The 17,380-nt window shown below is 37.1% G+C and overlaps 1 protein-coding gene across 7 annotated transcripts in view; it reads right to left on the bottom strand.

Annotated features, from left to right (window-relative positions):
* The window catches only part of nckap1 (NCK-associated protein 1), a 48,416-nt gene that overhangs the window by 29,344 nt on the left and 1,692 nt on the right, over positions 1 to 17,380 (bottom strand). The window contains exons 2-6 of one of the 7 annotated variants that reach the window (XM_085182923.1): positions 11,547 to 11,564; positions 8,411 to 8,431; positions 4,403 to 4,513; positions 804 to 896; positions 645 to 701 (exon numbers count right to left, since the gene is read on the bottom strand). In XM_085182923.1, coding sequence (XP_085039049.1) covers positions 645 to 701; positions 804 to 896; positions 4,403 to 4,513; positions 8,411 to 8,431; positions 11,547 to 11,564 — 300 coding nt within the window. The other 6 variants (XM_085182924.1, XM_085182925.1, XM_085182927.1 and 3 more) reach the window with 6 other exon arrangements.

The following is a 17,380-nucleotide window of genomic DNA, read 5'->3' as shown; positions in this document are numbered from 1 at the left end:
AATTCTATCACTTTGGCGTATCTTTTAAAGTATGACACAAAATGTGCTCTAATTCACAAAGGTAAAGAATCCTAAAGATCCTAAACTTCCGTGCAGGTTAACCCCCAGGATTTGTCCCACCCTGTGGTAACATTTTCATGCAAACGGAAAAACTGAACCAACCATTTAACTTCCTTGCTGGAGTTAAAACATATTCATAAATACTTCTGTGGCTCTGGAATGCTCAGGGAATGAGGAAGAATGAAAAAAACAGAGGAAAGAAAGGGGGGGAGAGAATCTCTTTAGGATTCTTCATTTCTGAAACATGATGAGGTAAGCACAGGAGAAAGATCTCACTCAATGGCTCTAATAAAAGAAAGGATTAAGTCTAGAAGTCGTCAGGGGGGAAAAAAATCCTCAATAACTTTACAGCTTATTGTAGTTCAAGACTTCAGAGTGGGATCTAGACTCTTGCTCCTCCTTTGGGCCTCGTTTTCAGTCTCTAGGAAAAGAGAGTCTTTGACCCACAACAGAACTTTGCAGGTTCTGATGGGTAATTCTTCCTTTTTTAAGCTTCTTTCTATGTTTTCTGAAGTGTTAAAACATTGTCCTGTTACATGTGATACCCATTCTTTAAAAAAGATAAATAAAATCTATTTGCTTACAATGTCAAAGAAGACCTGGCAGGCATCAATGGTGTTCAGCAGCTCACACACATGATCCTATTAATAGAGCGAAGAGAAATGTTTTCATTAGAACCACCAAAGTAAAAGAAACGCGTCCTCGTGTGCTTCGCGTGAGTGCCACTGTGTGTTGTTCCCCACCTTGAATTCCATGACATCGACGAAGGTAAAATAATAGAGAGCCAGGTTCTTCAGAATCTCTGACTTCTCCTTCTGCAGCTGGGCCAGCTGTTGCTATAAAACCACATGGCAAAGAACACAAAGTTGTGAATTTTAGAAGTGCTGCGTGAACCTGAGGCTTAGGTTTTCCAGTAACTAAGTACTGCTTTCACTGTGTTCCCTTCAGAGTAGTCACAGAGAAACGTCATACAGCAGCATACAGCTGGTATGATTAAAAGACGGGACCGACTTTGGACATTTCTTAAATTAATCATCTTTTAAATAAAAAAGAAACTCTGCTTAAGTTCTATTTAACTCTGGAAATATGTTTCTTTGACAATTTGATTTTTATTAACTCTGAAGAGAAATATCAGCATATTCCTATCCCACCCAGCTAAAAAGATGTAATTATCAAGTTTCCCTTCAGGGATCCGCAGAGATCATCAGGTCTTGAGTTTCTTCATTTTGAAGTTAATTAACTGAAACTTAATCAACAGCAAAGCGGCAGAAACCACACACAGCTGCTAAATAATTCAGTTACTGGAGCTAAACTATTCTTAAGACAATTTTAAAAAATGACTTTATATTCCATGTATATACATGAAAGTTCTTTTACTTTGGTGAAGAACTTATTTCATTTAATGATTTTCTGGAACACTTTGCATGCAGGAGAACTTGGTTATCAATTTTCTTCTTTTGCATCTTGTTGTATGTTAAATAAAGTTTTGAATAACTCGTTTTCCGTGCGGAGGTTTTCCAGAAGCTGTAATGAAATGTTTCACCAAAGTAAAATCTGCCTTTATAAGCAAAGCAGAAACTATTAACCCAACAGCACCTTAAAAAATAAAACACTGTCAATACGAGTCTTTAGCTGTGGATACAAAGTGTTTTCAAATCCCAGTTTACCTTTAAAAGATTGCTGCATCAATCTTTTAAAGTCTAAAAATCAACATGAAGTATCTGACTTCAGCACCTGAGAAGCAGTGTATTAACATGCTAGAAATGACTGAAGCATACTGTATGTAAATTTAACCCAGCTCCAGAGCAATCTGAGGTCAGAACCGCACCCTAAACCAGAACTGGCCTAATAGGCAAAGGTGGAAAAAGGTCAAAACATGACAAGTGTAGGAAGCGTGAAACACTGCTGCTGCAACAAGGAGTTCAAACATCTGTTATTTGGCTCAAGTCAACTAAAAGTGGAACAATCACTGTTTATTTTTTAATTCCTAAAAAAAAAGAAATAACAAAACAGTTTTTCCTGCACAATTTCGATTACCTGCTGAGTGACACTCCTTATTGCATGCAGTCAGCAAGTCATTCAAACACCAGCTGATCAGTCATCAAGCAAACCTAACCAACTAGCCAGGTGGGTAACTAGCCACGCAGGTAACTAGCCACGCAGTCATTCACAGGATGAAGAAGAGGAAATAAAAATGCTGCCAGAGAAAGCTGAGCAAAGCAAAACACACTCCAAAAGAGCTTTAAAAAAACTAAAAGAAACAAAACCAAAATAAATAAATAAATCCCCCCCTCCCCTGCAAAAACGAACACAGGTACAAATAAAAATACATAATATTACAAAACTTAAGTGCTTAAATTAAACTCAAAAAGTTACAGAAACTTAGATACAAAAACTTACCAAAAAGCACAAGTCCGGATTAAGCCAAGTTTAGCATGCAGAACACAAACAAACACAGAAACAAAGCAGAAAAACAACATAAGAGACACATTTTTAAGCACAGTTATACTGAATAAAGCAGTTAGCTACACACACAGTATAAACACACATACGCGCACGCACACACACACAAACAGCTTTTTGCTAAATGGTGCTCTGACACAAACGCCATATGCTAACAAGTAAAGCTAAAAAGAAAAATCTGATGAGCAATGACTTTAGTTCACTTGACACACATGCGCGCACACACACACGCGCACACACACACCTGACTAAGTTGTAAGAGATGCTGGATACCCAACGCCATCACACCAGTGTAGTCTTTACCTGGCCAGCCTATTTCCAGCCACTACTGGAAATTAACAGATCCTCATGCATATTCTGTCTCATTTTTTATTTAATTTTTTTTTTAACTTGTCTGAAAGAACAAAGTCCTCGGTAATCAGCAGTTATTCCCCTTGCTCTTATTTTGAAAGTTTAGTCACTTCCCTACTCATCTCATTATTTTGATTCCCTGGCTAGGCCGCTATGGTGGCAGTCTTTAATTTAACTTGGCTGCCTCTGTAGAAAGGTTAGAGTCTCGCCATCGGACGAACTGAGCTTGCTGTTTGAGCTGGAACTAATGATGGAAGTCTTTTCTATGCTCTGGAGAAAGTTGTGATAATCTCGAGGTAGCTGATTATATTTCTCAGTTTCTTTGTCACCAAATAAGTCTTTTAAGAAAATGTGCACACACAAGCACACACACAAAACTAAACCTGTGGGAAACCATCTTCTCAGCTATGTTGACCCATTTCTTTTTAGAATTAAACCCAACTCAAATTGCATTACATGGTCACATGACTATGGAAGAGGATTAGGGCCACCCGAGGAAAAGTGGGGATGTCTTTTGTAAAATTTTGTAATATTGTAAAATTATCAGGCACACTCTAATAGGGAAAAACTTAAATAAATAAATAAATAAATCCTCAGATCTTCAACAAAAGATCAAAGCTTCCAAAAGCAAGGAAACAAACAAAGGCACCCAATCAAACAACCAGATCAACCAGCCACATGGAAACCCTACTCGATTCACGGGCAGTCAACAATACTCCAGCAGTTTTTTGGGGCTAGCTGAGCAATCCAACGCAAGATTAAAGTACACGCGGGCTTAATTAATAAATGGAAAAGTAATTTGCCTGACACAAGGTGTCAGGGAGGACAATGGTTTGTTACCTTACAGGAATCTCCCACACTGACTGCTAGGCACCTAAAAATGGGCTTAACATTTACTGAAGCACCAAATCAGAGTGATGTAGCTACCTGAGTGGGAAGTAAGCTTAATGAAAAAACAAATATACAAGTCCAATAAAAAAAAAGAAAAAAGAAAAATATAAATCACATTCAGAAACAACATAATTTGCCAATTGCCAGACGGAGTTTATAAAGTTAGTAATGCAAGTGAATATCTCGCTAAACATTATATAGAATTCAATTAGCAAAAATATGTGTCTTAAGTATTTAGTTTGTAAACTAATACTTCTAATACTAATTTTACTTAAACTGATTACTGATTAGCAGCTGCTTTTACATTCTGTGCAAATTATCTGAAACACTAAACATGATGTTTTAACATTTTCTTATACAATGATGTAATGCATGCCATTTAATAAGATCTTTTAATAAATGACAGTGCCTGGGTGTATTTCTGCCCTATATTTGTAGTGCAGGAGCTTTTTTATTTATATATTTTCAATAAGATAGCAAATTATAAATGCAACAATAAGAAGATATGGAGAGCATAAAACTAGAGCTGCACAAAGTGTGTAGTAACGAAGACAAATCAAATCATCTATCCTGCTAAAAAGACACTTTTTCCTTCCACTTCTCTTTGCATAATAGACGGATACATAGGAATACTCACGTTGTTATTCCGCGTCTCCACTGCAGGAAACTTCCTGACAATAAATTTAACCGCAGACTCCAAGTTCTTATCGACGAGATAGGAGGGCTTAGCCTTGGGGTCGCCACATGCCTGCGGAGGAAAAGAGAAGAGGACGTGAGGAGAGAGAGGAAAAAAGAAATATGACAAGTACAGTGCTGCTACTGAAACACCTGGCTGTTGTACCCTTTTCTCACTTTCTCATAGTATGGCATGTTCAATTTGTTGTATTTACTGGGGTTGGATTTAGTGCTCATAGTGAAACCTGGTTTATCCCAGGACTGATATCGGAAGAGGCGTTTGAGTGAATGAAATATCAGCACTGCATATATTCAGTGGTGTTTCCAAACCAGAGGCATATTTAAGACATGAAAACGAACACACACACAAACTTGATGCAGTGGCATGTGCAGTCTTATTTTCCATTAAGATGCACATGCCAAAAAAAGGATTGATAGGGTAGATTTCCACCAGGCTGAACAAAGTTTGGAAGTCTGCGGTTTTCATGTTTGGATAAACCAGGTTCAACTGAGCAAGAGCCTGAACTTCTCAGTGGTTCTCAGCTGCTGAGCTGTAGAGATTAGAGATTTTAAATAGAATAAATACTTAAAATGGCTCATTTCTACTGATTAGACAGTTGCTTTTTGTGAATAATAACCATATAACCAATAACTGACAGAATTTTAATTGAAATTTAGTTCATGGTTATTTTAGTTCCGGTATTAAAACTGATAATATGTACCAACTAGGGGTGGGGGAAAAAATCGATACTGTGTAGTATAGTGATATTTTGTTTGCTAATAATGTATCGATACAGGGACAGCAGAAATCGATACTTTGTTACAAAAAAGGTTTTTGTGCTCTGACTTCAGAGCATGTTGATCCTTTTTATGAGCAAGAATCCTGACATTCTTTCACTGTCAAAAAATCCCAATTTTAATTTAAGACATGTTTTATTTTAATTAAGTTTAAAACTTTTTTATTTAATGTAAAATTATATTTTGTTTTAATTTACTTTCAAATTCTTCAGTTGCTGAAGGGGCTGCATAGTTTTCATAAATTGCATAGTTCAGAATAGCTATAATTGTACCAGATGGTTGCGTTCAGTTAAGTTGGACTAGACTGTAATACAAACCGTTCAGTTTATAAAACTGACTGAAATGAGAGAAAGACTGAGTGCGAGACTTTGATATTAGATAAAATGAATATTGATAAAGTTTACCTTTATGTACAGAATTTGAATATCGCAAAATATGTTAAAAAATTGCAATAATATCGTATCGTGCGTTAAGTATTGTGATAATATCGTATCGTGAGTTGTATGGTGATTCCCACCTCTAGTACCAACTGGTAATATTTTAATATCTGTTTTAGTACATATGAAATTACATATAACTCGGCAGTCAAGGGTGGTGGTAGCATAATTCACCAGGCTTTATGAACCTCATGTTATGTTTTTCCTCACTGATAACTAAATGACTACCAGACGTAAGTCTGGAAAAATAATTCTGTCTTGAGTTAAATATGACAACTTATGACTGAAACTCGTCTCCCTGGGAGAGGAAGATATTAGGGTCCATTCGATGACATCATATGAAAGGTATGAAGTGGGGATTTTGACTTACAGATTACTTTTACACATTATGACCTAATTATTTATGCATTTTCATGAAAAAAATGTTTTTAAAATGGTAAATTATAAAAATAAATACCATGGTTGGTTACAGTTGAAATCTGCATTATTGTGTTATTATGATCAGTAACGAGATTATTATTATTCCACACGATTACTCAAGACGTTTAAGCAAATAGACGTTTTAAACTTCCTCCGAGTGGACTTCCTTGAAATTTAATTCTAATTCCAATGAAAATAAATAAGAAGGAAAGAGCTGAACGCCTGGCAGGGAGTCAATCTGAGCTTGTTGGAGTGACAAAAGTAAATTTGGTGGGCTGAAACACAAAACAAAAGCATTGATGCAAAACAGAATGCGGCATAATAATCATCTATTTTGTTTTAATAGTTTTTGAAGCTAAAACTTTAACTGAAATGAATATTTGATGAATTAAACAGCCCTTTAAAGCCTCCTTCAAGACAAACCACAGTGTTTTAATAAATGATTAACTATTTCAGAAAGCAATCGGTGGCGGTTCCTCAGGAAATTACAAATTGGCTAAATTACCAGTTTTTAAGACTTTCGTTAAATATTGTTTAGTGATGGTTTACAAACAATTAATCCTGGAAGTTTAGCTTTGTTGTCAACAACACAAATGAGGCTGAGAACCACTGAGAGTGCCGGGTTACAATGGTTTCAGTGTCAAACTGTGTCTCTGAGTGGTTAGTAACACCACTACATGACGGGAAGAGCAATGAGCAGGTAAAGGGAATGAAACAGGAGAGAGAAAGAAAAATAGGTAGAAAATGGGAAGGAGGGAGAAATTAAAGGCACATGGAGGCTTCAAGTGAGAAATGGCAAAGTAGGGCACAGAAAGAGAGAGACAGAGATAAGTGGTCAGAGAGAAAGCCTTTTCTTAGTTGAGTATTTTCTATCCTACATGAGCAGAATTAATTCACTGCACCTGAAAAGCTGCACATTTCTGCTTATTCATATTCTAATCTTTCACTCTGCAGGTGTTGAATTGTCTGCCCTGACTGCCTGGCAGGAAGCAACAGCTCTCATGCATTATGGGTAGTGTAGTAGCAAATGGTGAGGAAGATGTGGTCCATGCATGTGCCATAAACAGAGTGAATGTGTAAAGTTTATTGGCTGCCAACACCGAGGAACAATCCTAGAAGAGGTCAGACCCTTTGTTCTGAGGATTCACTTCCTCGTGGTTAATGTTCAAGTTTAGAAAGTGGAAGTACACATTTAGAAAGGCCAGAAAAAGTAACATGAAGTTACCATTAGCTGTACTATAAATGCACTGTTTTCTACACTGCAGGAACAAATCATAGCTAGTGGCCCATCAGGCCTGCAAACAGCAACACAAGCATAAAACCTGGATTTCAGTTTGCATGGCGCTGAAAGGTTTCCAGCATCAGCCAGTACAAAATGAACCCGCAACACAACAACACATGCTAATTCACACTGACAACCTCGGTATCAAAACATGATGAAATGCAGGCTGGAGATTCAGGTTTTGTTGACACTCCCACAAGACAGCGAGCAGTAGCTCCATTTAAAGCTGTGTTGTAATATACCGCATCACTGACAATGGGTTTGGCCTTAAGACTCTGAAGCCTTTAAACAATGGCAATTAGTGCCCTCTCTTTTAGGATTTAAAGTTTAATCACGCTTTAAATTTAAAAAAATGGCAATAGCTACTATAGAATCACGTCAAAGCTTGTGGCTGGTTTAACCCCGGTTAAAGAGGAAACAGTGATAAGCAGCTGCTACCATTATGTATCTGCTAAAATTCAACTTGGAATGCAGAATGGTGCAGACGCAATTTTAATTCCCTAAAACTATGACATGAAATAGAAAATCCAGTCTACCCAGCGAGCATAATCAACTACAGTATATGCATTTTAGTAGAGACAAAGCCAAAACCCAGTTCTGCTCTGCATGCTTAGCTCTTACAGTTCTATAGCTGAAACGCACTCACTACTGCTGGATCGGAAACACATAACACATGTGGACACTATGAAGGGATTGGACACAAACACACAACACCAACAAGGTTTCAAGACCCATCAATGACAGAATGGACCTAGAGTCTCAGCTTGTTTCCTTATGCCCACCTCTCTCACACCAGGTCAGACAGCAGCCAGACAATGCTCAAAGGCTAAGTGAAAATCTGCTCAAGTGTATGAGAGGCAGGCTGAATTTTAACTAGGTTGAGAACAAGGAACCAAGATGTGACTGTTAAATCCATGCAACTGCAAAAAGCACAAGCCTGACTTTGCTAACACAGCACTCATCTGGTGACAGCACCACTAGGGTTCACCCAACAACAGACTAGTCACTATGTCTGCAACTGTAATGTAGTTACCCTCTGACTCACACCGGGGAACTGCAGAAAAGACATTGTTCAGTTACTACATCACATTGATATGCTAAACGCAGTGTTTTATCATGTTTTAGCCCAAATTCAAAGCATAAGACAATTCATTTATAGTTGTTGTAAATTACATTAACAACTCTACCTAGTCAGCAACTTCAACAGTTTTAAACTGAGTGTAACAGTTATTAGAAGAATTATGTGTGTAATTATGTATTATTTATGCATTTAGTGATAGTCTGTGTATTTTTAAAGTCACAATTTTTGAACGTTTAGCACACAAAAGTAATCTGACACAACAGACAAACATCAGTCCCCAGTATGTTTAAATGCCACTTTATCAATCAACAGGACCAATGCTGCCTGATATGGATATTCAGCCAGTCTGTTAGCGACGTACTGCTAAGTTTTTAACACACAATAAAAAAAATGTATTTAATTTAATTATGTGCTTCCGGTTTGACTTTTCACCTTCAGAGCTCATACATGTGATTCTATATAGCATTTCTACTGATTCTTTAAAGTTAAATATTAATCAAAAAAACAAAAAACATTCCCACAACCCTTCAAAAACTCTAAAATAGGGAGGAAACACACACTGAAAAATTTTATACAAACTCCTATTACTTGAATGATAGTTTGCCACTAATATCAAGTCGAGTGAGTTGCAATTAATGGGCTAAAACATGCAAAACCCCAATTCTGATTATTTTTCAAATTGTATATTAAAGAGATTTCTTTAATTTTCTTTAATTTCTTCGTATTTGGGTTCAGTTAGGATAACTCTTTGGGTATTATTGACCATTTTATTTTCAGAAGAACAGACCATAATTGGATAACTAACATCTTAGCATCACAGATCAAAGACATGAATACTAATTAAAATTTGACAGAGTTCATATGGCATGGGACTGTCTGTTAGTGCTGGTGGTGGCTAGTGCAATAAGCTGGTTGGCTGGGTTTGGGTGGGGTGGGGTGGGGTGGGGGCTGATGGCGATATGGATGGAAGGAGGGGCGCAGTGAATGAAGGGACAGGGCATGGGAATAAGCTGAGAATCAGTAGTGGTCAGGAAGGAGTAAGGGAGCTGTTGCCTGGATACCAGAACAGACCTCAGTCTCGCCTCCACCATCGTTTCTCCACTCCGGGCAGCAATTAAACAGCTGAGCTTCTCAAAGGGTCCCCGCGCTGACCGACATATGGCAGGGGACCATGGGATACTTAGCAGCGGGCCAAGGAAGCACACATCTGAGGACTAATTACAGTTGCTAATTACTAGATGCAATATTTGAACGCTGCTTGGCACCTACTGAGTGACCCTTCAGAATCTGTGAAAACTACCTCCTCCCTGAGATGATTTCATTTTTGCCTGTCATTGCTCTCAGTGTGAGCGCCTTCATTTTCACAAGGAGGGATTAACTGCTGGGGAAAAAAAGAAACAGAAAGTTCCCCAAAGAATGGATGGATGGTCTCATGTGATATGAAACCACTAAAGCACTACTCCAACCTGCTATGACTGGTTTACTGGTTTACTGAGTGTTAATCTTTTTTTTCTAATACTATTGCATTTGTTAACCTTATTTTGCTTGTTCTTTATCAAAATGCAAAATTAATGTCTAGTCCAAATTTGAACAAAGCAAATGTTGGGGTGATGCAATTATTAATTAGACTTCTAAAAAAAAAGTCACCAAATTTATGAAGCTTTCACCCAGAATCACACAGATTAAAAGAAATAATTGAGGCCACTAAGTCGGCAGCAACTACTGGTTGTTAGGGAAATCATCAGGTATATTTCTTGACGGGTTGGCAAGTGAAATCAATCGTGAGGATGGTGCTGCATAAAAAGCCTCCTTATGATTGCTCTGGTTACTGGCAGACTGTCGCGGTTGTATATAAGATGCAGACTTGTCTGAGAAAACTTGGAGAACATTCACCTTCAAAGTAACTGCTTTAACAAACATGTTTCAAAAGAAGCAACTTTTACTTTGAAGGTAAATGGTCCCCATTCCAGTTTCTATTGCACTTTTTCCAATTTTCACTACCGCTCAACCAGTAGTTAGTGAATGTTTTAGTGCAGCATCTTTACAACCGCCAGCAACCACTTGCCAACCGGTTGGGGAATAATTTTTCCTTAGCGACCAGTGGTTGCCATGAGATCCTTCTATCAAACTGATACTAAGTGCACTGCACAAACGGGGCTCCAGAGGGCACTTCTGCTGGTAAGCAGTCTTTATGAACTGTGAAAGATGGCAATAGCTAATTGTTTACCATTCAAAGATTTAAAAATCATTATATTTATATTTTATTGTTTTTTATTTTATATATATCTTATTTTTATTTTATATTATCGAAATAGTCATTTAGTTAGAAAGAAAGAAAAAAAAATAATAGAAGAGGGTGTTTTGGTCCTAAACAGTATATTTCACCTGACCTTTTTAGGTGGTACTTTCAAGATGTTGCCATCTACAATTATACCACATAAACAGAAGAAGGCACGCCTACCTACTGGCATGAATCTCAATTTGTTGCTATTAATAAACAGAAAAAAACATAGCTACTATTACTGACACATTATATAGACAACTATTATTGCATATGAAATGCATCCATGACCCATCATAATGTATATTTTTAAGCCTTTTTAAAGAAATGTTTTCACTGTGTGTATTATAAAATTTAATACAGGACTATGTTGTTATTATATCATGTATACTGGACTTTTACACATCATAGGTGAAGATTTAAACACCTGTTAACTATTTTTCAAGTGACAAAAATCTAGTTTGGGGACTGCTTCAAAGACTGTCTATGTGAACTAAAATAAAAAGGCTTTATTTTATGGGGGAAAAAATGTAGTTGATGTCTGAATGCTTTATCATAAGCAAATGAATAACACAATGAATTAACATTGTGGTTTGGTAAAATTGACAGGGAATGGAGCCCAGCCTTACTTTCAGCACTACAGATTCAAACATGAAGAGGAGTGAGGCACAAAGGAGAGGACCAACAGATCAGTACAGGTAGCCAGGAGGAGGACGAGGAACAGGGGGAGAGGAGGGAGAGGAAGGAGTTGAGGAAGGGTGACAAGGGGAGGGGTTTCATCAGTGGAAGGTGATAAATTTTGCAAACCTTCCAAACTTGTCCTTGCTGCATAGGAGAGGGGGGAAGCATTGGAACGGAGAGAAGAAGAGAAGAAATCAAAACAAAGAGCCCACCCAGGCAAACTGCTGGATCACTCGTCCATACACTCACTCACGCTCTCTCTATCTCAGACACACACACACACACACACACACGTTTTAAAAACAACAGCTGAGGTGTTTCCTGCGTGCTGGAGAGTTTGTTAAGGATAGCCCTTCTGGCATTTCGTTTCAATACAGCACATAAAAACACAAAAATCATGCCGCGCCAACATGTTATCACATTAACACTTATTTTAACGCACGCTGTCTTGAAAGTAACACAAGGTGTAGTAATTCTACCTACGCTCTTCAGCACATTGAAAATAACATCCATTTCAAGAGCATGGAAAGCCTTTTTGTCTTGCACAGAAAAGTGTGAAGTTGAAGTTGGGCCTTGCAGTTTTATAATGTTGCTCCACAATCCTGTTCTGGCTGTTGCTTAGTAACTGACGATGCAGTGTTTCCTGACTGCATCCGTGCATCCGTGGTGCTCTGATACGTGTGAGACAAGCCACTTATTTCTGGACACCAATGGCTCTGGTGCTGTTTTAGCTACAAAAAATTGACACACCTTAAACTGTGAGTTTGTTCAAACTGGTTTAGATATATTAATATAAGGAAAACATATTTGTTAGTTGTAACAAACAAGTTCCAACAACTACTAAGCAGTTCTGGGGCTGGATTTGACAAATACACATTAAATGCAGTGTATCCTTTTTTTTTTCCTCTCCACCAGTATTTCCAAGCAATCTGTGACAACTGATGTGCTAACTTAACATTCAAAGGCACAAATATCTGTTACAGTATTTCCACATGAAACACATTTAAATAATACAAATTACAGCTAAAGGAATTGATTCTGTTAGATAAGATAACAACACAAAGGCCAAATCTGAGCCAGGAAAAGCTGTGTAATGCCTGTTTTGTCCTTGTCTGAAAGATACTGGTGCACAATAAATTAAGATGTGAAATCTGTATCATGTAGGTTCACCCTTTGATCATGTTATCTGGGTAATAGAAAAAGTATGGGTGTAACTTAGCCTATATGCAATCTTTGGTTCTGTATGAAGTTCCCAAATGTGAGTACACGCTCTGTAAATATTTCCATGATAGCACCAGCTCCAAACCTTCTTCCAACACTTTTTAACACATTACATTATATACATGTCATTTGTTTAATACATGCACTATGTTAACTAATGCTACGCACTAACTTTGACTTTTTATTGGCTTTCCTGCAGCTATAATCTATGGCATCTCTACCAACCACCATACAAAGCCCATGCCAAGATCCCGGGTCTCATTTTTCAATTATATTTGTAATAAAGCGTTTATAAACAAGTTTATTGTTTTCTTAGTGTTAACAAGACAACAAGACAAGACACTCAGAATTAGTCTTTGCACATGTTTAAAGCTTAGAGTAAATACACTGCTCTATTAGTATTTAATTCTATTCATGATGAATATGTTGCCAAATATGGCATTTCTTTTAAATCTATATATATTATGAGTCTTTTCTTACACACACACACCATGCAGTATATTCAACTGCATGGTGTCAATCAATTGATCAGTTAGCCAGTTAATTAAAAATGTTAAGGATTTATGATTTGTTTGTTTTTGTCTTTATGTATCAAACCCTATAAGCAAACTTAAAATGAATACTGGGCTCTGTTTTCACAAGTTCAGATTTTATTTCCGGTAGCATCTATTACATAAAGGAAATGGGGAATCCCTCAGGAAACATTTTAGTGACACCAGGCATTTGAGGTCTGTGGTGACAGACGTGAAGGTGATGCCATGAAGGGATGAAAGTCAGCAGGTTTTCATCCAAATCAAACAGCTAATTTCACTTATTGAGCACATGTCAGCAAAAAGAAGCACCTGAAAAACTGCCGGCTCTTCCCTTAATGGCGAACTCACCCTAGCCGATTTTATATCTTCAAATCAAGCAGAATTAATTTTAAAAAATATTAAATTTGCCAGCACTCTGATGAAATTCACTTTGCACTGCATTTTCTTTGGGGCAACATGCCACTGAAACCATGTAAAATTTATGGAGGTCTTGGGCCTTATCCATCTCATAAAGTAGCCTTGAAATTAAAAATGTGGAGTAAAAATGCCCCTGGTAATCAGGTGTGCCCTTTAATAAATGTCATCCTGCAAATTTTCACCCCAGCAGTTATTCATTAATGTGTTAATGTCCCCTCTGGGCCACCATACAATAGGTAAGCTAATGGCCAGGCGATACTTTACAGTATTTTCTCCGCAACAAAAGGAAAGCAACCACATTTTGTGGATCAGAATGCAGAGTGTGATGGCGAAAAAAGGTTTTGAAGCTCAGGGGAAGAAAAAAAGGCTGGTGGTAAAAGACAGAAGAAGGGGCATTAAGTTTCTGGAAGGTAAAAGTGATAACACTTTCAATAAATTTACAAATATTTGATATTTTACCAATAATGCCTCTGCCCCCAAATGAAAGGAACAATTATTTTGGATTATTTTCCCAAAAACTGCTCCATTTCATCAAACTTTGGTATATCTTTTGTTTTCACTATGTTATTGTACAGTACTTTGGTCAACAATTGTTGTTTTTAAAAGTGCTATATAAATGAATAAACTTGAAACTTGAACTTGAAAACAAAAGTACTGCAAGAATCACCAAATTAGTAACGTTTCAGAGATGCTGTTTAATTGTGATGGTGTCACAGATGTGTAGGTATAACTTAAGAGACCTTTGAAGAACTTTAAACTAGGGATGCACCAATCCAGCTTTTTCCACTTCCAACATGATGAGGAATCCTTGGCTTTAAAAGGTTTTCCAATACAGAGTACCAATCTGATAACAGAGTTAATATGTCTCACTGTGAGTGACTGAAAATCAGCATTTTATGAGCAAAGTTTAATGAAACAACTTTCATTCTAACTTGACTAAAAAATAACAAATACATCAAAGGACAAATTCACTATACTACATGCCAAAGATGAATACAACACAATTAAAAAAGAATACATTAGCATTATCTATTTAATTTATTTGTACTAGTCTGATTTCAGCCCACAGTGAAACCAACATCCCTCTAGCTCCTAGCTTACCTGATGTCTCTGACAGAACATAATCAAAGGAAAGTAAATAAGAGTACCTGAATAAAAGTAAATATGAGAGAGAAGCCAACACATCGATCCTGTCCAAGCGCTTAGATGTTAGCTTCTTCCGTGCACAAAGAACTGCACAGGATCCAGATATCTGATTGGTGCATCCTGAATTTAAACATGACATCTGAAAAGCAGCCTAAAAGTTAAAGTTTAAAGACTTTTCTATACATTTCAGCAACACAACTGCATTCTTACATATTGGCCAGTTTTGATTTTAGTCACAATAAACTAAAGGCCTTTGACTCAAGTTCGTCAGACATGGATTAAGTTGCAGTCTTGGACTAAATGTGTTTTTTCAATGCTTCACTGAACATTTCTCTTATTTTAGGACTAAGCTTAATTCATTTGTGGGAAACTGACTGAATCTTTTTAACACTAGCTTTGGGGTGAGGGGCACGAGGGGTTAGCTGAGTGTGAGTGGGGTTAAGAAGAACAGATACCCCGAAGAAGTAAAATGATGTTAGAAGGTCCACTGGCTGAAAGATAAGCACAGCAAAGAAAAGCTTTAATGCCAGCTCAGCCAAGATTAATTAAGGAAGAGATTTTAGGGTTTCTGCAGATAGTCGATGGTGTGATGAGTGAATATGCTTAAAATGGATAGGAACATTGCTGTGATCTTAGATGAATTACTATCTCCCAAAGGTAGAAACCAAACAACAAAGCAAACACAATTATCTCCACTGATTAAATATTATAGGAAACTTTGAAAGGGTTTGCAAGATTAAAGAACCAAATCAAAAGATTTTGGTACAAATTTCTGCCCCAGTTCTTTCATTCCTAGCTTTGGGATGCGGCTAATACTGGATGCTAGGACGTTTTCTAATATTACAAGGTAAAATGAAGCATTAAAATAACATATGAACAGGTCAGAGTGGATATGTTCAGAGGATTTATGGTGGGGCAGGTTTGAATATAGATAGATATGAAGATGATGGGACAGACAGAAAGAAAAAAGGAAGGAAGGAAGAAGGGAGGGAGGAAAGGAAGGGCGTATTAAGAAGAGTAATCAGCAGCAAAATCTTAGTGTCTGACTGCTCATACTGTGTTATAACTTTAACAGACATGCTCACAGCAATTTATTACTACATCGGCATTTTAGCAGAGTGTTTTACACAACGAGGGTGCCTTCAGACCAAAATAAATAATGCTTTAAAAATTAAATGCTGTAGGAAGACACCTCCAAACTACACATGGGAAACAGTATGGGCTTTCAGACAGTTTAACACTCTACTCTTCACTTGTTAAAACTAGCTAAGATATGACTGGCCTCTTTCACTCGCTCCCTCTTTTTCTATTCATCATACATACTCAAGCAACAAAGGCTCATCCCACACAAACAGACCCACTACTCTTTTTTTTCTCCTCCCACACACACACAAAGCATTGGTGTAAAACTTGAGCAAGAGTCAGTTAACATTAGTAAATGTGTCTTATATAACTGAGCCTATTGCAATAAGAAGCAGATGTAGTATCAATGTGGGCACTGAATTTATTTTCCCACCACGTCACTTTAGCTTCCGCATGAGTTTACTAGTTTTATTGTATCTATTTTTATTTTACTGAATTATTATGTGTGCTGATGTTTATTCATCAGCACACGAATGGCTCATAATTCTACAGACATCCCAGTCTAAAGCATCCTCATAATTTCTGCCTTGGAAAATTTAAAACAACCAAAAAATGATTTCTAGTTTTTTATATTAGTTAACTAAAATGCAGTTTGTTTGTTTTTTACTTCTGATCTAGTCCTGGTTTTTAAGTGTGTTTGTAGTCAACTGTAATAGCCTTAGGGCACTTTAACCACAAACATGCAAGTAGGGTGTGTTTTTGATGCTTTTGGGTGTGTTCTGCTATGAAACTTTAAGGCTATTGTCAAAAAAGGTCAATTTTGCTTAGTTTAATTTGTAACTGCACAAAGTGAGCAGGAAGCACCTGCATGACAGCCATAAAAAGAGCTGGTGAGATTCTGATCCTCTAAATATGAAGGAAAGGAGATCAGCATGTCCCTTGTCACCTCCTTTTAGCAGAGGATAAAGCATCCTGTATCAAAGGAAAATAAATAATACCATGCCATAACTCATAGCAATGCACTATCCAGCAATCAATCATTATGATTGTGAAACAAAGCTGATGGGGTAAACATTAATTAAGTTTGTTTTTCTTTTAATTTCATAACCTCCTGATATGTTATCAGCCGTGTTATACCAACAAGGAAAATGATCAAAAGCAGGCTGTTGTGATAAAATCTGCTTCTTAGGAAGTTTCTGCCTTGCTTCAAGGAGCTCTATGCATTTTTAGCATGTTCAAATCTTTACAGTTAACTGAAGGGTTGCCATAATTCATTTTTGCATTATTTCTGTCCAATACTGCATTTTCAGCCTTAAGGTTTAACTTTAATTAATATTACTTCAGGCTCAGAAAGCTTTAATAAAGGCAGGAGTTACACTGGGTCATCTCTCCAGCAGTGTCAACTCAATGAGACACTTCATTTCACTCTATAAGCCAGTTATTCCTATGTATTGAACACTGAAAAGCAAGGTTCTTGTAATTCATCTTTGGGACATTATACTGTCACCACGCCAGACCACATCAAGTTATTAAGGAGATTTTATAAGCGCAGCCAGATTC

Source organism: Neolamprologus multifasciatus, chromosome 13 (assembly GCF_963576455.1).
Source record: "Neolamprologus multifasciatus chromosome 13, fNeoMul1.2, whole genome shotgun sequence".
Classification (NCBI taxonomy): Eukaryota; Metazoa; Chordata; class Actinopteri; order Cichliformes; family Cichlidae; genus Neolamprologus; species Neolamprologus multifasciatus.
This window is presented reverse-complemented; position numbering and strand designations above follow the sequence as displayed.